Here is a 21,878-nt window from a genome sequence, read left to right as displayed (position 1 = left end):
CTTTCTGAAAAACTAAATAAGAAAATGAAGAGAAGGTGAGGTATATAAAATGTGAAAAGTGCATAGTGTTGAATAAGAAATTAAATTTCCCTCCTTAATTCCCTGAATATGACAGACAGAAGCCGTACATGCCTTGGGAAAGTAAATGCAGCTTCAATCATTAATTGGCAGAAGTTAATTGATGATTTGGTAAGTGGTGTCTGCAATTTAGAGAATGAATGCGTTTGTATTCAAACACAGAGGACTACTCTTGCTCAGTTGAGGGACCCATCAAAACTAAAAGATATTCTTCAAACTCATCTCCTAAAGCAAATTTTCTTTTTCTTAGGCAAACATCACCACCAGTAAAAGGTTCAGAGAAGCAGCGATTTCCCGCAGATTTCTGAACATGCTCGTTTCGCAAAAACACCATGTTCCTAATCGTGAATGCACCAGATGTCGACATACAAATTATTCATCAGAATTACTATTCAAGATAATTCTTCTAGAATAATTGCTTATTTAATGAAAGAGTTCTTCTTCAACAAGTTTTTGGTTCTTTGATTGGCCTGATGGCGGTGGCCTGATAAGGTCAACAAATATTCTCGAAATGGCTTTGATACCATGTTAAAAGGTGAGCTTTAAGCCTAACTCAATCCCATAAAATCGGTTCATGAGATGAGGGTTGCACCCACTTTTATACGATGAAATGTCTTAATCTCTAGTCGATGTGGGATCTCCAACAAATTTCAAGTCGTTTTTTAGCTAGTTGTGACATAATAGGTAGTTGAGATTTTCTTGAAGTGTATGTCTCTTTTGTTCTATAAGAAGGTTAGATCACCCTTATAAGAAATTTGTTGTGGTTGAATATAAATTTTATTGAATTTGAGTGAATTTAATTAATTTTTATTATTGAATTTTACTTTTTCCTTCATTTATTATATGGTTTAATAATCTTATATGCATATTATTAACATATTATGTTTTAGATGAGAAAGATACATTAAATCACTAAAATTAAACCAATTTAATTCATGTCTAATATATTTCAAGTACCAATTAACTTGGTTCCTTATGTATATTTAATTTAGTTATTAAAATCAACTAGCTATAATAGCATATTTCTTCAAATCTACCAACTTAGTTAAATATGTTAAACTTGTTATGGAAATTAGTCGAATTTGTCAACATAATGACAAATGTGGGTCATATTTGCGTTGAGTTTTATTTTCAAATTTCACTTTAAAACTCTTATTTTTTAACATAAAAGATAGTAAAAAGTAATCAACATAATAAAACGAAATTTGCTTTAATTTTTTGATTTTATAAAAGTACTTAAAAATAGGAAACAAAACAAAAGGAATTGATGTTTTATAATTAAAAGTGAGAATAGAAAACATATTTTCAAGCAAAAAGTTTTATACATAATCCATTTTAAGTTTGGCCTAATCTTGAAAGATTTGAGTAGTTCGTATCACATTTTAAGTTCAAACTTACATAATAAAAAAAAAGTCTCTAGTTTTTAAAGAAGAGTCCTAAATATGTATTTTTTAACATGCTTTTTTTTAAAATAATACAAAAATCAAGAGATTCAATAAATATAAAGTAAAGCCTCACTAAAGTTTATAGTTTTAAATATTTTTTCAATCAATAATAAAAAGTATATTATTAACCTTTTGGAATAATTTTAGAAAGAAAAAAAATCTATTATGACACTACAAGAAAATTATTAAATAAAAATAAGTTTTAGAGACAAAAAATAATTAGTTACCCTATTAACTAAATTAGATACTATTTAGAGACTAAAAAAATTATTGATATCTAAAATAATTTCTATTATTCATAAAATTGATAAATTAGTTTTTAAATTAATATTTAATTAGCTACTAAAATTTTAGTTATTAATTACTTCACATTTTAAAGTTGGTAAGTAAAATCTAGATAGTGATTTTCTTAGGGTGAAGTAAACTGTATACAAGGGCACGAAATCAATACAAATTGCTCACTTTGGGGGATGGAGTTATATATTTATTCTATTATAAATTTAACATGACAAATAATTCAAATATTTTTGTAACAAACTTTGAACACAAAAATTATTTGTAAAAATAAATAAAGTGAAATTAGTTTGAACTTTCCAAACAACCCAAAATGAGCAACTGTGACTTGACAAGCAATTTGAATTCTGAGTGAAGAACCCTAGTGTCATAACCTTGGTCCTTGCAGCACTAGCTAGCATGAGGTTCCCTAAAGTTCTCGATAAGAAATTGTATAAGAAAAGCAAAAGTTATATGATTCCTCTCTAGCCTTTAAAAATGTGGAAAGAAGAAGAAAGTGAAACCCTACGACAAACAGTACATATTCACAGCACATAAGAGAAATGATGTAAGAAAACAAATCATGTTTAAGCTAAATTCTTTGGTAAAATTGGTCAAATGCATACAGTATGAAAAATTTACGAATCGTTGGTAGAAGATTCTCAAACAACGAACTTAAATGGTTCAATGTAAAAATATCATCTTATCTTAAACTATATACGGAATACCTAATATATATATATATATATATATAGCACGAGCAAAACCAGGTGGTCCTGAGTTTGCTGAACCTCATTGGTATGAATATTTCTTGTGCGAAAGAGAGGGAAAGTGAACTAATACAAACATCTTAAAACAATAAAATAATGTGAATATTAAGAGGGATGATACTGTAATCATATTAGTGATGATTTTTATGCAGCAGGGTGCATATATCTTTGTTTCTTTGGTCGTTCTCCCTCACCATGTGTCAGGAGGGAGAGCAGCTTTGTCTGGATTTCTTTTCTTTTCCCTTTTTTCTTTCTCCCTTTCTTTCCAATTTCTTCCGTTGCACACAGTTAATTCCCATGAGAGCCACCAAAAGCTTATCATAAACTTGCAGCATTGGAAGATGAAAGAAAATGAGCAAGCCACGGATCTGATTAATTGGGGTTGATGTATGCTTCAAGCATTAATGATGACCACAATGATGTTGTCTTGTTTGTGGTTTTTTTTTGTTTATTTTCTTTTGTACTCATGAATGATCGTGCAGGTTACCAGGGTCTGGCCAGAAAGAAGAATATTTCAACCATTCAGCTTCTTGTTGGTTAGTAATGGATGACTCCTGCAACCAAAATGCAAATAATGAGAAGATTAGGTTTTGTTTTGTTAAATGAAATATATTCTCATGCCTTTCCACCTCATAGTCAAAGTCACTGAGAACTTCTTTCCTAACAAGGATAGGTTGCCAAAAAAAGATATTTAAGTCACTATCACCTTTTCCAATATCTCCTTCTTATAGCAGAAATTGAAAATTTTCAAACAAAATAGCATTAGCAGCAGTGCTTCCACCATGGGAGAAAATGTTATAGCAGAAGAGTTTTTCTATGGTGTAAGGAAAGATATTCTACTGTTAAGATATGCAAAACATAATGAGAACAGTAAAAGGTAATAAAGAGAAAAGATATGAAGGCTTAAAGTCTTTGCAATTCAAATTAAAAATGTTAAATTTCTTTTAATTATTTCAAGTTATATCAAAACTTGAACACAGTATTTATTTGACACCATTGTAGGCCTCTTTACATCGTTATAACAACAGCAAAAAATAATATATATTAAATTGAGTTATTTAGTTAAATTATTGAATATAAAATGAGTTATAGAATGGAAGTAAAAAAAATCATGAGGTCTGAAGTAATCAGAATACTTTTCCTGTTTCTCTTTTTCACAAATGAATCATGTTATAACACATTTCTCTCTCTTCTCTTCCTATCACTCTTAAATTTCTCCATTATTTATTCTTGAGCCTCCTTTTCTCTCTCCCTAGTCCCATTCTGGCAAACAAAGTTGATATATTTGAGAGTCAAAAGGGTCTTAATTACCTCTTTGATATCAGTTGAGGTGCAGCCCATGATGAGTTCCTCCAAACCAGACGCAGACCTTCCTCCTAGTTTATGATGGTGTTGCTGCTGTTGCTGCCATGTGGATGTACATATTATACATTCATTAAAAAAAGACAAAAATCAATTCAAACCCCACATCTCAATCATCATGTTTCAACACCAGTCCAAAATTGAAAAGACACTTCCATGCTCCTAATTTTGCTAAACACTTGTATAAACTCCACAGTTAGTGAATCAGCCTCGTGCAACACACACACACACACACACACACATATATATATATATATATATATATATATATATATATATATATGTGGCTTACTACCATTTCTAGAGATCACTATAATCCAACCCTTATAAGATCAGAATACAAACATAACCTACAAATAAATAAACACATAACAGCATATCAGAATTCCATAAAATCCTCAAATCCAGAAAGTCCAAAACAAATACCATTCTTCATAAAATCCTTTCTTTGACAAATGTGATTTGAGACAGTACCAACACCTTTTTTTTTTCTTTTAAAACAAATCTGTCAGTTATTTATTACCTATCTATATTTTAGAAAACATTCTTACTGTAATGTATTTTGACTAACTTTTTCTTTATATTTAATTACTCATTGGATCTTTATATTTATATAACTTTTACGTTTTAATTCTTATCCTTAAAAGTTAAGTATTTTAATTTTTATAATTTATTTTATATTTTTTTTAGTTTTCACAATTTACACAACTCAAACAAAAATATTAAAACTAAAGTAATTTTTAAATGTAAAGACTAAAATATGAAAAAATTGTAGATAGAAAGGCTAAATGAGTATTTATCTTTTCTAAATTTTCATTAAAGACGAAAGTTAATAATATTTTTTTAAATTTAGAAACTAAATAATATTTGCATATTTGAAAGATTCAGGTGGAGAATTTTTTTAAAAATAAAAACTTTAGTTAAAGATTATTATGTAATTTGTTTAGTTATATTTAATTACAGTGACACTTAGTTACAGTGACACTTTAAGTAACCAGAAATTTAGTGAGAAAAATATTATAAGCAAGGAAGAGCAGTGATCTTTTAACTTGTGGATTGGGTGATAATTACCTGGAAATTTTCATTTTGAAGCATGATTGTGGAGACATGGTAGGAGTTGTCATCTAGGATGATGGATGCATGGTGAAGGGGTGGAGGAGAGATGATGGTGGAGATGGGATGCGAAGGCCTACTGATATGGAAGGCTGTGGTTGCAATTTGTTGGTGCGCATGCTGATTTTGCTGCTGTTGTTGATGATGATGTGCTACAATGTTATGTCCTTCATGTACTTCCTCACACGACCTTGATGCTTGCACTTCTCTTCCTGTGGAAGCTTCTCCTATTCCAACCTGCAATGGTCATCATCATCATCATCTGAATTTCCAAACCATCACCAAATATTTCATGGAACTAACTAGATTTCTAGCTAGCTAGCTAGTCTTTTCAACCTCTTTTCTTTTCTTTTCTTTTTGAGCCTCTATAGATAGCTCCAACAATCAACATGCATGCATGTGACCCAAATTCATTGTTCAATAATTCATTAGCATATAAAGTTACCTTTTTAAGGTGGGTATGGTTGGCTGACGCTGATTTATTATCAGGCCAGGTCCATTCAATTTTATGCTGTTTATGCAAGCAAGGTTTATGTCAACGCCTTCCCCGTAACCTTTCATGTTCTTTCACCTTTTGGTACAACTCATTTTACCAAACGTACGCTCAAATCTGATAAATTTTTTATGCAGTAAGATACTCACTTTTACATCAGACTAAAATAGATAAATCCTACTCATCATAACCATAAATATTCAAGATTTAAGTGAAGCATCATGTTCATTAATTTCTCCTAGGCGCCTATAAATGAATGTTTCCTAATACGTGTGGCTTATACATACAAGGAAAGTTTCAGGTTAAGGTTTCGTATTGAATCCCGTAAAAGATACTTTCAACGACTTTCTCGTTTTCTAATTGATCTCTAAAATCCGTCATATATATGTACTTAATTAATAATTAGTAATAGGATTACAGATTGGTGTATAAATTTTAAGTTTTTTTTAGATGAAAAGGTAGACAGTTAGAATTTTTTTAAAATATATGTCTTATCATCCTAAAGTGATCACTATCATTTATTATATCTTTTCTTCTGATAAATAAAATACATACAAGGAAGAGTTTGCAGTGCATATGAGGTGTATGTGTGTACCTCATCGAAGCTTTTTCTGAATGGAATGAAGCTAAAATGGTCGGATTTGAGTTGTTGAATGTCCAAGGCAGTGTTGAAGGGTGTTATTTGAGGGACTCCAATGATAGCAGACATTTCATCTCTGTGAGTGACAACTTCCTTAGAAGAACAACTCCCACTTCCACTGTCTCTTCTTCCACTAGTGTTGCCTTGTTGTTCTCCACTTCCTTCACCAGTTGTGGCACTTCTATCTGTCCAATTGCATTGCCTCGGTTGTGTCTGGTAGAATATCTTCGACACCACAAGCTCTCCCTCTTTTTCTTCCTCGTGCTGACCCAGATGGTACTGGTGCATCACCCAGTTCGTCTTTTCAGGTTTTCTGTTCTTCCCGAAGTTGGTGTAGAGCACTAGAATCTTCTTGCAACCCTTTTGTGTGCCATTCACCATCACTGGTCTGGTCTTACCTGTCTTGTGCCATCGGGTTTCCCCTCCTTGCAAGTCGCATTCGTTTTGAATCTTTCTCCTCTTTCGTGTCCCTGTTGTGTAAGCCTTTGAGGGCCTGTGGAAGAAGTGTCTGCTTAAGCCATCTCTTGTCACTCCTGAAAAACCATAATCAAAGTTAGGTCAACTTAGGTGACCTGTAACACAAAACCTTTTTGACTTATATATCCAAGTCTTGCACAGATTTCAAGGCAGATTTTCTGCTGTTCAACACAAAATATCAAAATAGATAAACTAAACCTTTATGTTTTCATGGATGCATATATTTCGTACTCACAAAAAAAAGTAGCCTGAGTGGAGAAGAGAAAGAGTTAGAGGCTATTTCAATGTTATTGTCGAAAAATATTAATAATATATTTTCTAGCATATTCTTGCTGAGATTTGTTAAAAATATTATAACTTTGGGAACTATTGTAATTCTTTATATTTTATAGCTTTTTAATAAATTTTAACTGATAACAAAAAAATGTGTTAAAAAAATACATTAAAATTCTTTTATATAAAATTTGTATGTTATGACATTATTATATAATTTAACATCACAGTTTTAAGTAATAAAAATCATCTAATACGAAAAAATATTTATTAATAATATACTTGTGTTTATTATTTGAGTATTTCAACCTGGAAGTTTCTCAGGATGGGTGTAACAAATCCCGTCTTCTCCTTCAATGGTGGGAATGAACTCATCTATCAATGGGTGTGATTTCATGTTCTTTGCTTCAACTTTGGCTTCAAGATGTTCTATGAGTTCTTGGTCCGTTGGATCAAACTTCACTCCTGCTGGAAGACCTAGCCAGTCCTGCAGTTCCCATTGAAATTGAAATTAAAACTAAGAAAGCAAAAGGGTGAAGATGATTAAGAAGAGTAGAAGAGAGAGAACACAGAGAAGAAAAAAAGTTGAACAACCCAAAAACTTTAGCAATAGGCTAATTAATAGGTAACGGAGAAAAGGGATACCGATACAGCATTAAATTAATTGAACTAGTCCAATGATAACACTGCCGTAAACATGTGAATATGGTATTCTTTTGTCGTGTGATTCTTCTTCATTTTGTCAAAGGCTTTTCGTTGAAGGCAAGAATATTACTCAGATTTAATTTTTCTTTTCCGTACCGGCTTCCCTTCAAATTTGTGACCACAACCAGGGCACTGTTTCGATCCACACAGTTGATGTTCTTCCAGCTTTGCATCTATGAGATCAGAGCTCCTAACACAACTCAAGTTCCTCATCTTATTCATGCCTGCTTCCTTTGTGATGGATGTGTTTTGATGTTGCTATCTCTCTTGATCAAACCTTCTGAAGCTTTCAATTGGATTTCTCTTACTATGGAACACTCCACAACCATGCATCTCTCTCTTTTATATAACCAAATCTCGATTCAGATCACAACAAAAACTTTCCTGAAAAATCAAGAGAACAAATTGGATGGCATGTTACAATCACATCACTGACTTGAAAGAGAAAATACGAACAGTTAATATATAATAAGAAGTGGGATTTGGCTTTCCCAAGTTTGTGAACTGCCATCAAGAAATAGATGGTTGATCAGGCGATGATTCAATTCAGAAACTAGCTTAAGAATAATTACCATTAATATTTTTTTATCAGCAATAAACAATATAGTAATTCAAACTCATATACAAAGAAACAAGAAAAAACAAGAAAACAAGAAGAAGCTAACAAAACAAATCTTTTCAAAGTACAACCTTGCCAAAAACAGAAGAATTGCCAGCATAAACTCTAAACAAAAAGATTAAGAAAATAAAAACCTTAAGCATAGACAAAGGGAAAAACATGATTGAAAACGTTAATTCTGAAGCGTATGGTGTGGCTATTTCAAGGAATAAATGAAATTCATAGGTGTGAGGATGAGAGTGTGAATTGTGAGAGGAGAAAGAAGGAGGAAAAAAGAGGGAAGTGTTGGAGTAGAGCTGAGATATAAACCTGCTTTAACCATGGAAAACAGCAGAATTCCCTCTAGGTAGCCACTTTAACTGAAACTAAGTGAGAAAAAATAATAAAGGAAAAGTTGTCCTCTTGGAACACAGAAGCAACTTTAAGGCTTTGCTGATTTATGAAGCGCATATATGTTGGCGGTTTATTATAGATAAAGAAAGAGAGAGAGACGAAGAAACAGGATAAAAGAAAGAAAACCCGGTTCGTTTTTTCTTTCTTTCTAACTAATCTTCTCTCCTTTATCTTAGACATTCATCCTAATACACTGTAGCCACCCTACACCTTTCTATTTCACCCTTGACTGCAAAAGCAATAAAGCAATTAACGGCCACACACCTCTTATTATAATCAAGGAAACCTATTTAGAATCAAAAATAATATAATTAAATTAAAAACTGATATAGGTTATAAGTTCATCACCTTTTTTTATTAATAACAGTATGTTATAATCTAATATAGTAATGCTATGGTTTTTTTTTATCAAAATAGTTACAGTTTATTCTGACCCTCTCACGTGAAAACTCACATTCTGATTTTTAGGTTAGAATTTGACATGGTTAGATGTAAAATCAGAGTTTACGTGTCAGTGTGACAAAGCTTGGAAGAAAGAGTATAAGACAACATGGGCAGAGTTAACAGTTTCATTATTCTGCCATAACAGACTAATGTGAGAGTGCGATAAAGCCAAAAAAAATGTTGTGGGAAATAGAGAATGAGAGGAAAAGGATGATAGAAACTCACATGGGTTTTGAGGTGGAGTGCAGATCATGATGCTTTCGCCATGAATGTTTTGCGCACACACGCAGCGAGAGAGAGAGAGAGAGAGAGATATGCGTGGACAGTATTACTTGATAATCAAGGAAAATGAGCAAACGTACTTGATGGACCACCACCTTCTCTTCTAATTAATTACTTCAACATATCTCACACAAATCGCATTTCAAAACATAAAAACACGCGAGTGATAAATAAAAATCTTGGAGCACAGAATTTTGCTAACATGACAATTAAGTAAAGTGTATAGTGGTAGTTAGGTTTATACCATTAATGCTTGCACACACACAAAAAGGACATATATATACATGAAGCTTGGACTAGAAGCAGCCAATAATTTACTGTTATTGTTGCAGAAAACTAAACTAATGGATGGTTATAAATTTTTATGAGTACTATTATGTCCCCTCTTTTTTTGTCATGATCTTTGCCGGCTGTGTTATTTCTATTCAGGGGTTGTCTAAAGTATTGGTCAGAGGCACACAACTTGTGTAGTTTCACATAATGCAAGTTAAGAACTACAACAAGTTGATTTGGAGCATTGTGTGGGTCCAGGGTTCAGCATGAGAATCTTTGGCCCTGATAAAAGTAACATAATCAGATGATGGTTAGATTTCACGTTTATAACTACTACATTCTTTGGTGTAGTCAAGATAAAAATGATGGAGGGGCCCTAATGATGTTTTCAGTGTACATAGACTGCGATGATGCCTCCTTGTCTTGCCAAAATTTCAAGCTCTGATTTGATCTCATGGACCTGAAAATGAGGAGATGGATCAGAATTTTCACCAAAGATATCATTTCACAGTTCCTAAATCATTTTTCTTTTATAAAACAAAATAATATATACAAAAACCATTTAGAAATGATCTAACACATATACAAAAGACTAAAACAGTGTATAAGGTAATCTTTCAGATAACTTCACTCCAAACCTGAAAAAAACACAATCAGATAAACCGAGAAAAGGCAAACCATAGAACTACAGTCCCTAGAGTGTGGAATATATCCTATCTTAAGGGTAGATCTAGAAGTGAATTAAACTTGGCCCTAGCAATTAGCAAAAGGTGGCAAAAATATTCTCAAACATCGTTTCAAATATTTCTCTTTTTCACTACAATTTAAGTGAAAGAAAGAGAACTATAAATTGCTTTATTATCCGTTAAATTGACTTTTGACGAACCTAGCCATGGAGCCCACATGTTCCAGAGTTCCACCCTGGTTCGCGATTTCAATGCATAAATATTCCACTGTTTATAATATTTTGTTACTTATATATGGTTGGTAACACAGTTCCACCAGAATATAATCGTGTATGCTAGTTTTAGTAATTATACTCGGAGGATTTAGTTTTATACATATTCCAAAACATTCTTCCTTTTCTGCATAATTCATCGTCTTTAGGAATATTTCTTGTATGAGTACAATTCTTGGTCCTCTGTATATGTATATTCCATATTATTTTTTCGAAAACAAAGATTTAATTAGTATTTAACTATATATAAATATTTTGTGAACTTAACAATTCGTGCACTTGTTAAATATTATGAGTATTTATATATAGTATCCTTCCATTTGGTGGTCTACGTTGTTTATTCAATTATAAAAATGTAATTATTTTAACAACCAATAGAGGTATTATTAGCATCATTAATTAATCTAATATGGGAGACAAAAAAGTTGCATCATGAGGGTGCTCATAAAATAAGTATAGAGTAATTATTTAGAAGATAAATAAAAATAAGAAAACATTGCAAGACAGCAAAGCAGTGAATACCAAGTTGGAGACACATTCATCTAATGTTGAGCATTGGATCTGTGTTATGAGAAATAATATAATCGTTAATTATTATGTCATATTTACGTCTCAGTTAAAATTTTATATTATTATACTTAATAATTATATAGAGAAATTTTCCTTATAATTATTATTTTATATTTTATATAGAGAAGCTTTCCTTATAATTATTATTTTTGATACTAGTATAGTCATAAAGTAATAGCAAGGATAGAATTCGTTTATGCTCTCTTTCAATTGAGGTAAAAAAATTAGAAAATTGGGATGTTTGATGTGAGGGAAGGTAAATTAACACTACAAAAGAAAATCATTAAATAGAAATCAATTTTAAAGACAAAAAATAATTAGTTGTTATAGTGACTAGATTAGATACAATTTTAGAAACTAAAAAAAATGATTTTTAAATTAGTTTGTATTATTGTTAAATGGTTTCTAAATTGATATCTATTTAGCTACCAAGTTTTTCTACCAAATTTAGAATCTAAATAATTGGTAGTTAAAATCTTGATAGTTAATTATATACCAATTTAGAAACTATTTAACAATAATATAAACTAATTTAGAAACAAAAAATCCTTAGTCTCTAATCTAGTCACTGTAACAACTAATTATTTTTATTTGTTTAAAATTGATTTCTATTTTATGATTTTGTAGTATAAGAATTAATTTGAGTTGAAAGTGAATGGACAACATGTGAGAAATATAATTGATTTAGTTGAAAATATTATTAAAAGTAATTGTGTTTATATTAAGTTGTAATGTTTATATGAATAATTTAATTTAGACATGTTTGGGTGTTTAGTTATGATTACTTCTAAGATGAAGATCGGATTGATAGAAAAAAATTATTATTTAAATAGATTAAGTATTTAAACTTTATGATGAAAAAAAAGGAAGACTAAAAAAGTAACTCTTCAAATTCTCTAATGCAAATTAGGTATTTGGTATCAATAATATAATTTTAAAAAAAATAATTAAAAGAATTGATATGGGAGATTATAATTTAAAACTAATAACTCATATTTACCTATTCTCATTTTATTATATCCTCAATAATTAATCAATTTAGAAGTTTATTATGTTATTAATTACCGCAAATAGGACAGTGGCTTTAGTCTTTATAAGTAAATTATACTATTTAAAAATTTTCATTTATGAAAATGTGCCATATAGTTTATGTTTCGAGATAATGTCCTTTTTTTTATCATCATGAAAATAAGAACACACATTTTCATAAATGAAAGACAAAGAAATAAATTATTTTTGAGTGATTAAAATTGAATGTATTTTTTTATTATAAAGAAATTTAAAATTATTTAATTTTTAATTATAAAACTAAGGAGTAGATTGGTAATTTTACATCTAAAAAGAATTATTTTTTCAATATAATTCAAATGAAATATGTAACACCTAAAATTTTAACTTCATAATTAAAATAAATATTTATACTAATCATATTTATTATATATGTTTTAAAATAGTAAATATTGAATTAATCTGTTAATTTGTTCAGTTATTGATTTAATTTTTTTATATTGAAGTTTTGAAAGTTACAAACAAACATTTAATCGAGTAGCATACGTTACCAATAGATTAAAATGTAATTTAATTTATTAGAAATATAAATTAATCAAATAAATAAATTAATATAAGTTTGACTACGCATATTTAACTAATTTTTATAAATAAACAATATATTACATGTACTACTTTGTATTTTTAAATATTTTTCAATTTAAAATAATTGATTACAAAATTTATTAGTGTGTGTATATATATACATACAAAACATACAAAATTTAGATTTTGTATAAACCGTGTGAAATGTGTGTTATTTGTTGTTGATGGTGTGAACAAAACTTTTCTTTTCTTATAATGTGTCTAAAAATATAAAATATATGTTTAGGGAGTGCTCTGTCGGCAATGGGAAAGAAAATATACTTATGACTTCTGTTTTTTCTTAAAAGGAAAAGCTGTAAATAATTTAATCCATTTATGAATTGCTTTGACATGGACATCTTCTCCACTTTCCTTGTCAGGTGTAATTCTTTGTTGGGTAAAAGATTTTTTTATGAAACTTCATTAAGGAGAACAACTTTATCACATTCTAGACTTATGTTAGAGATAGTTATTTGATTGGATTTATAATCCACAAATAATGTAAATTTATTTTATATGGTGATTTATGATTGAATAATAATGTAAAATGATTTAATATTGTTGATATTGCACCTTAAAAATAAGAATCTTATTTTTTTTAATATTTCAATCTCAAATTCGAGAGATAACATCGTTAGATCAATCATCACATTTGAAATATTGTTTGTTTTGAAAATCAGTGTTCGTCACGATTTTATCTTTTGTTTTGAAAATCAGTGTTCGTCACGATTTTATCTTTAAAAACGCTTCGATTGTATATAAATTATCTTTAATATTCGACTTTTGAACATATTGACGGAAACATTTAATAACTATCTTTATGGTTTACAAAAGAATGAAAAAAGGTTTTGATAACTACAAAAGTGGGTATGACCCCATGAAATATGCAAAAGATTATCTCATACTTGAAAACTTCCTTCTATTTTACTCACCAAAATATTGTTTTGACCAATTGGAACAAGGTACCTTCTCAGCAACGTGTTACAAGTACAACAACAGGAAGAATAACAACACATACATGACGGAGTTTGGCAGGAAACTGTTGAATAGTTATTGCCCAAATGTTTCTCATAAAAATTACTACTTTTCTTGTATCGATAATTTTTTAATGTAAGTGGTTAACTACGGTTGTGATATGTGCAGAAAAAATCGAGAATTTTCTTTTTTTGAGTTTAGAATTGAAGGTTGAAATGTCTCTTGAAACACACATATATAAGAATAAAACATTTATCAACTTGCTGTTGTTTTCTATTGTTCTGGGTAATGATGTTTACCACAACTTGTAATAATAATGAAAACAAGGGTGGTGTACTATAAAGAAGACAGCAAAAATAATATGACAATAGTTGTTTTTCCATCAACCTGGCTAAGATTGAAATTTAGTTCAGGAAATAATGCAGTAGAAAATTATAAAAGAAACAACACCTTCTAAACATAATGAAGTAAACCAAAAATCAGAAATTATTGTTCACATCTTACAAGAAACATCAAAACAACCATTTATTATTATTGTGAGTGTGAAGCCTTTCTTTCAAAAAGTTGTCAAATTATTATAACTTTTTAACAAAAATTAAATTAATTTTTTAAACTAGCAATGCCCGATGAAGCTAACTGAAGTAAAAAAAAACATAGATTTTATACTTTCTAAATTTCTTCAAAAAGACGAGTTAATGATTTGGTTTATAATCCAAAATAATCCAGCAGTTGGAAGTTCAATCCAAAAAATATTCTCTTACGTCAATGTTTTATATACCGAGAAACAATAGTTTTGCTCGCTAATTTATTGCCTACAACAACAACAATTAGGATAATTTTACACCTTTTAATAGTACAAGACTTCTTGCATGACAAGAAAAGAGTAAATAAGATGGATGGAAATAATCTCATTTGGAAAGGAACTTGCTGCTCACTGATTCATAACTTGGAACGTAGAGAACTGCATGAAGATACAGAGAAATCAAGAACAGCCTTTCGAAAAATAATGAAATATATAAACCATCAAGAAGAATTCATAAAACAAAACAATGAAATATACCATCTCCATATGATGCCATTGTCAGAGGAGAAGAAATGAGTTTCTGCGAAATTGAAGAAATATCCTTCAAGGTTACTTCGTCCACTGCCTTTAAAAAATCCTCCAGAGGTTTCCTGAATAGGAAAAAATACATACTTTAACTAAAGGCACTAACATTTCAAGTATACAAATCCTAGTTATGAACTAACTGCTACCATTCTCTATTCTTTTTAATGAAAATTTCAAAACTATCACTACAAGAAAATCATTAAATAGAAACTAATTTTAGAGACAAAAAATAATTAGGTGTTATAATGACTAAATTAAAGATCATTTTAGAGACTAAAAAATTATTGATTTCTAAATTAGTTTCTATTATTGATAAATAGTTTCTAAATTGGTATCTAAGCTACCAAAGTTTTAACTATCAATTATTTAGATTCTAAATTTGGTAGCAAATTTAGACACGATTAGTTCATAATAGACAGATCTTTTATCTCCTATCTAAGAATACTCTAGCAATGGCCAAGATAAGTTCTTTCTTTGACACGATACCATCTCAAATACTAATTTTATTTTTTTTAAAGTTCACCTCAGTGTCTTTAAACTTGTCGCTAAAGAAAATGAAATTCAGAAGAGGAAACAAACAACTAAAAAATCAGTACATAATGAATATCACTGACGTAATTAGTAAGCTTAAATTAGCAGCAAATTTAGAATTCCCTTCATGATACATACCTCTCACCATATGTCAAAACTTGTCTTCCTATATCTTCAGAAACAACCATCTAAAAAAAGGTTCAGTTTAGTACTGAGTAGACAGTTACCGAAAAAACATAATAAAAATTTAAAAAACATTTGCTATTGTAGTTTCCAGATAAAACTTTAATTTGAGGTACATTTACTTACTCTAGATTCCAAATTCATCAAAATTGCAGATTTGGTAGCTTGTTTGGCTCGATCCAGTTGGACCTGTTCAACTACAGATAGAGCAAAAGCATAAGTATAAAACTATCAATATAGAAGAAATAGAGATGAAAGAAATGGAAGAAAGGGGGATGGCACTGAAAATATACTGTTGATTTGAAAGGAGAAGGGTTCCCCCCTAAATTGGCTGTGAAAGAGAGGGGTGAAAGAATTGATCTGTTTTTTTTTTTGGCTTTAATTTCGTAAAAAATTAAATAAATCATCAATATATAATATAAAAAATTGAAGAATAATTTTATATTAAGAAAAAAGTAATGAACTAACAGTAATTTTTTAACTAGCACAAAAATATTTTTCAAACTTCACTTATTTGTTTCTACTCTTTTTCCATTGACCTCTCATGACGAAAAAAGGTCAAGTTATTTTTTAGTTTTTCAATTAAGCCAAATAATTCATCCATTAGAAGTCTTTTGTTTGTAATTCATCTAAACAAACAAACAAAAAAAATCACTTTTTTCCGTATTTTATCCATTTTCACTTTACTTCTCTTATTTCTATCTTTTTTATTTCTTCTCCTCTATTATACTTCTAATACAACTGAGCTTAAATTAAGATAATAAGCAAATACTAGTTAAAAGCATAACAACCAACCTTTTCCATGAGTAGCAACAGCAAGAATCTCATTAGCAGTTATATCAATGGCTTTTGATACAATATCTGAGTTCTGACACAAAGACAAATGGAGTCAGATCAGACTACTAAAAAGAATGGTGTAGTAGATGGCACAGACAGTCATAAGAACAAGGAACCGATCAAATGGATCACATCCATCACACACACACACACACACACATATATATATAAACTCAACAATTTCCAGCAATGTGGCCAGTAAATAAGTCTGCATAATGCAAAGTGGGGAATGCTAATTTTGGAATGAAAAACTGGCAGGAAAAAAATGTGATAAGGTTGAAAATAAACAGCTTCACACTTTTAATAGTGAATAACTTTAGTTTGAAAATAAGTTTTATTTCAACCTCTATTTTTCTACCTACTTTCCAACAACTAAACACAAAGTACAGCTTCATTCTTGTCACCAGTTTATGCAAAGATCTAGGCGTAGCATGTGGCATATAAGTTGTGGGTATAGATATTTATATTACTATACCGTAGAGATTCCTCACAATAATTCTTTTAAAATATATCTATATACACATATAGAAACCATGAAATTTTGGTTCTAGAGTTTCACATCAAGGGTTTAATAAAACCACTCTTAATTACTATACATATAAAAATTGAGTCACAAATATCCGTCCTTCCAATATATCCAAAAACTCATGATTTCATGATGGACTAGGTATTTCAATACATCCAGAAAAACATGATTTCATAATGGATGTATTCGGAGGGGCTTACTGTTGTAACTTGGGTACTGTTAATTAATATTACTAAACATATAAAAAATGACTTACAAATATATTCGGTCTTCAAAAATATCCAAAAAACATAAGTTCATAATGAACAGGTCTTTCATATCCAAAAATTCATGATTAAATAATGTACAGTATTTAAAGGGGCTTACTGTTGTAACTTGGATGCCAAAAATGCCAGTGTCATTATAAATATTGTTGAAGGCTGAAATTGAATGAAATTGTGGATATTGGTTCAGAACATTGAGATCTGCACATCATCAAACCAAGAATGTTGAGGTAATAATCAAAAGAACACAGCCTTTGGAGAGGAGCACGTGAACTTAGTTACAAAAAAAATTGTGGCAACAAAGAAAAGTGAGTAGAAAAACTATATATCAAATATTGACTATCATTCTTTGTTCATAGCTTCAACTACAAACTAAGAATAGATTGAGTATTTCAAGATAACTTACATAGCCGTGAATACATCCCTTTACCAGGACCACCAGCTGAGAATGATCCACCACCTCCCAACAACATCTATAGTAAAATGACATAGTACAGTTAAATAAAAATTTAAATAACAAAAACATTACTGAAAATCATAAACATACTCTAAAAAACCATCAGAAATATTTTTAGCCACCTTAAAATAAGGAAAACAATTTCAAGTGAAAAAAATCAAGTAAATATATGACATTATCAAAACCTGAAGAACAGTCAAAACCATAGCATCCTTCAACTTATGCCAGCCACCAGGAAGTTCAAATGCTAGAGCAAAATGGGTCCTCTGCTCATTCAAGGAACGATAGACTTTCAGCCCAAAAATTAAAAACCCGATGTGTGAACAGAAGCTATATTTTTTCAATTGCATACCCCTGTTTCACTTTGACATCGATAATCGCCCCCAGTATATACTGATTTTGGCTCCTCTGGACGCGGGCCACTCGGTAAATCGGACAAGAGAGGCTCTGCAACAGATAACAATTCCTCATGTTCAACACCAGAAGCTGCAAGTACTAAGCGAGGTGCTGTATAGTTCTCCTGATATTTCATAAAAGTTTGTCTTATAAGAAAGGTAAAGAACAACTTATAAAAAGAATCTACAAATTATGAAAAATTATTAAATAATATTTAAACATTACTTACAGCAACAAACTCCTCCAGAATTGTACCATTCAGTCTATTTATGGCTGATTCTGAAGCTAAAAGAGGATTTGCCAAGGCACCAGAAAAACCAGCAGAATGAATTGCTTCTAAAAGCAAGTCTTGAGGATTTTTGGAAGCTTCACCAATCTCAGCCTTTACTTTGAGAAGCTGCAATTAATAAGGGAATTTTGTTTTCAAAGAAACCATTAGACATTTAATGTAAGCCCTAAGTGCTAATAGATAAAAAAAATCTGCTAATTATTATTAACTGACTTTTTAATGTATTTACTATCAAATATGTTTCTAGTAAACTGATTTATCAATCTTCTGACAGTCTCATTGAATTTAAAAGGATAATATATCATCTGAATACAAAGTTTTATGATTATACCAGAAGATAACTATCAACCTTCTAACTGTCTCATTGAGTTTAACTTTTTTTTCTGAGCATAAGATATATAGTTTGCAAATTATATATCTGACCATACAGGCAAACTCACATAGAGGCATGTTAGTAATTTCTCATCCATTCCAATCTAATTTACAAATTAAGATGATCCTATCGAAAAATAGGAAATAAACCTATAATTTAAAAATAATTCTTAAAAAAATAATAATAATAATAATATGAAGTTAAGTTAAATGTTCCCAATTGTGTAAATTAAAATTAATGTTTCAACCAATATGATCACGGTAAAAAAAAATATGATCATATTCCCACAATAAACCGGTAGAAGTCCCATTTGAAAAAACACAAAATCAATCATTTATCCCCATTTAAACCATAGACCAGCAATTGGGGTATGTGAACTAGTATGACAATGAATATTTAGTTTGACAATTAGATTATTGGTAGCAAGAGGAACTAAGTAAGCCAACACAAACATGTGTAAGAGGATAGGCTCTGGTTTTGCATTTACAACTATTTTTATTAATATAATTTTCCTTTCAAGTTCTTTTTCCAGTTTTATGATCACGTCCATCATAAACATACAGCTTATTTATGGGTCACCATCAGCTACTACTAGAGTGTATAAGTTATTACACTGATTTCAAATTATTAGGTTTCCTGCTTTTCAAATTTCCTGTCTAACTATGTTGGAAACCATCCAGAAAGTATAAAAAACAATGTAGAAAGTACCTGCTCGTTAACCTCCCAATCAAGAAAAGCAGGATTCCTCACACAATCAACAAGAAGTTCCACCATTTCAGGAACATATGTCTTCAAAGCATCAAAAGTATAACCCATCTGTTCTCTAGAAGCCGAGGCCTGCACATTGCCACCAATTGCCTCTACTTCACGGACCACACGAAAGTGACTTCGGTTTCTAGTGGTTTTGAAAGCCATTCGTTCGAGCAAATGTGTAGCCCCTAAACTTATTGGACTCTCATATATTGAACCACAGTCTACGTATAAACCTATTGATGCCGTGGGAGTCTGAAGAACAAAGAATTCAGATCAATTTATTTCAATTTTAGACCTCTTACATACATGTGTGTGTAGATGGATAGATATACATATTAAATGATATAAAATCAATCATTCATACCGCGGATGTTTCAGAGGCCACTTTGACTCCATTGGGGAGTGTAGTGATAATAGTTTTACCCGGTGCAACATAATCTGGCAATGGAGGAGAAGGTACAACACCTGGAAGCGGAAAATCAAGCGGTGTAGCAGAACTGGATCGGTCGCCGGTGAGCCATCCAAACAAACCACCCAAACCAGAGGAGGATTGTTTGGTGGCAACGGAACTTGAACTTGCAAATCTGACAGGCAACCTGCTGCATGAACGGGCCTATCAAAAATAAAAAACTATCAGACAATCACTTCAAACCAAACTCATAATCTAAAACTTGTAGGCACAGGAAATCAAATGAATAATAACGTTTAACCAAAATACGAATGAATCATAGAAAAATGGTGTGAAAAAATATAAATTGTTTCAGATTTTTCGCTACGAGCTAAAGCGATTAACAGGAATTCCGCGCTCATAGACAAGTGAATTTCAATCCTAATTGAGAAGCCATTAAACAGAGTACTAGAATGGAGGGAGTAGTCAATGGAAGAAAAAAACAAGATTCGATTTAGTTCGTAATTAAAAGAAAGTGCGTATAAGGGTGAGATCTAGGGCATAACAATAATAGCAATTAACATTTGAAAGGGAAAGAGAAGAAAGATACGAACCCTAATGATCCTGAGGCGTGAAGCAACGTTCCTGTACATGACTGATCAACAGTTCAAAACCACTTGAATATTTGACTCTGGTAGGCTTAGAGTTAGAGAAGAGAAACAAATTATTCGAGGTTTCCGACATGGAGGTTTGGGTATTGCTACACGCTTTTGAACAATGGGCCCCAGCCACAAGCAAGCCCATAACATTACGGCAATTTCTTCCTCCACCATATCAATTCTAACCTGCACCTATCATTTTTTTAAATTTCCAAAATTACCTTTATTTCAGATTTTAAAAAATCTGGAATAATAAAAATAATTTAAAAATAAATAAAAAATACATTCTAGATAAAAAAATCCAGAGAATAAAATTAAAAATTCATTTCGAATAAATATTTTCGGAATTCAAAAAAGGTTTTGGATATCTAAATCCAAAATATTTCCAGATAAAAAATCTAGAAGTAACTTTATTTACACTCTTTTTTTTAAGGTTATTTTCGTCATTTTCTTAAGAACATTTTTATCATTTTAAATACAAGTTGGATGCATGTTGGAATTGATATGGTACAAGGCGTTATGTTACGACTTTTTCTTCTGCCTTTCTATATTTTTCTTCCTACACCCCTAATTTTTTAAAATACTAAAATTACCTTTAAAAGTTTTGGATGATTTCAAGATAAGAGTTGCATAAACAAAAGATATTTTAAAAAGAATAGATCGTAAGCAAAGGTTGTTTTTAAGAATAGAAAATAAAAAAATTCATTCTAGAATATCTTATTTAGAACATATATTTTTAATTTCCAAAATAGTAAATCTGGATTTGATAAAATATGTTTCAGAAAGTATATTTTGAAAAGAAAAATCCAAAAATCATTTTTAAAATGAGTAAAACGATATTTAGCAAAAATTATGGGATGCAGTAAGATATTATTTTGGACTAGAGAACGAAACACCTTGTGTTAGTTACCGAGATTATCTTTAAAACATAACTATTGATCCTCCTTAAACATAATTATATCTACTAAATGTACAAATTTAATATAAAAAGTAAATATTTTTATTTATAAAAATATTTGATATAGTTTAATGATAAAAAATATAAAGGAAAAATAATTACTAAATATTAATCTATTGCTTTTAATAAATAAGAGCGCTTGGTAATCATTTTCAATGAATACAATTTATTATAAATTTTATCTTTATAAATCTAACTTAATTTAATTATTTATAAAAAAATATCTATAACAAATAACCCTTAAATAATATATAATTATAGCATTATAAAATTAACACAAAAATATTTATTTTATAGTTTTTTTCATAATACTTTTTTTAATTATTTATTAGTGTACAGAAATTCTTACTATTTCATCTTTTTTTTAGGTGACGGTTGTTTT

The 21,878-nt window shown here is 30.1% G+C and overlaps 2 protein-coding genes across 4 annotated transcripts; both read right to left on the bottom strand.

Annotated features, from left to right (window-relative positions):
* Positions 1-2,365: 2,365 nt before the first annotated feature.
* On the bottom strand, positions 2,366-8,857 carry LOC137812813 (NAC domain-containing protein 75-like). 3 transcript variants are annotated; one of them, XM_068615030.1, is made up of 7 exons: positions 8,558-8,857; positions 7,726-8,013; positions 7,234-7,411; positions 6,130-6,707; positions 5,000-5,278; positions 3,878-3,970; positions 2,366-3,120 (listed from the first exon to the last, which is right to left on the bottom strand). In XM_068615030.1, exons 2-7 carry the CDS (start codon positions 7,849-7,851, stop codon positions 3,031-3,033), a joined length of 1,344 nt encoding a protein of 447 aa, XP_068471131.1. In that variant the 5' UTR covers positions 7,852-8,013; positions 8,558-8,857; the 3' UTR covers positions 2,366-3,030. The 3 variants fall into 3 exon arrangements, with proteins under 3 accessions (XP_068471131.1, XP_068471132.1, XP_068471133.1); XM_068615031.1 differs by having other exon boundaries at positions 8,383-8,570; XM_068615032.1 differs by lacking the exons at positions 7,726-8,013; positions 8,558-8,857 and adding an exon at positions 7,570-7,699.
* Positions 8,858-14,449: 5,592 nt separating this feature from the next.
* Positions 14,450-20,705, bottom strand: LOC137812811 (mitochondrial-processing peptidase subunit alpha-like). The gene is made up of 13 exons (XM_068615028.1): positions 20,494-20,705; positions 19,856-20,104; positions 19,447-19,743; positions 18,306-18,473; positions 18,033-18,200; positions 17,866-17,946; positions 17,630-17,696; positions 17,327-17,424; positions 16,393-16,465; positions 15,724-15,794; positions 15,553-15,602; positions 14,836-14,948; positions 14,450-14,736 (listed from the first exon to the last, which is right to left on the bottom strand). The coding sequence occupies exons 1-13, from the start codon at positions 20,530-20,532 to the stop codon at positions 14,684-14,686; spliced, it is 1,527 nt and encodes a 508-aa protein (XP_068471129.1). The 5' UTR covers positions 20,533-20,705; the 3' UTR covers positions 14,450-14,683.
* Positions 20,706-21,878: the final 1,173 nt, after the last annotated feature.

This window comes from Phaseolus vulgaris, chromosome 2 (genome assembly GCF_000499845.2).
Source record: "Phaseolus vulgaris cultivar G19833 chromosome 2, P. vulgaris v2.0, whole genome shotgun sequence".
Taxonomy (NCBI): domain Eukaryota; kingdom Viridiplantae; phylum Streptophyta; class Magnoliopsida; order Fabales; family Fabaceae; genus Phaseolus; species Phaseolus vulgaris.
This window is presented reverse-complemented; position numbering and strand designations above follow the sequence as displayed.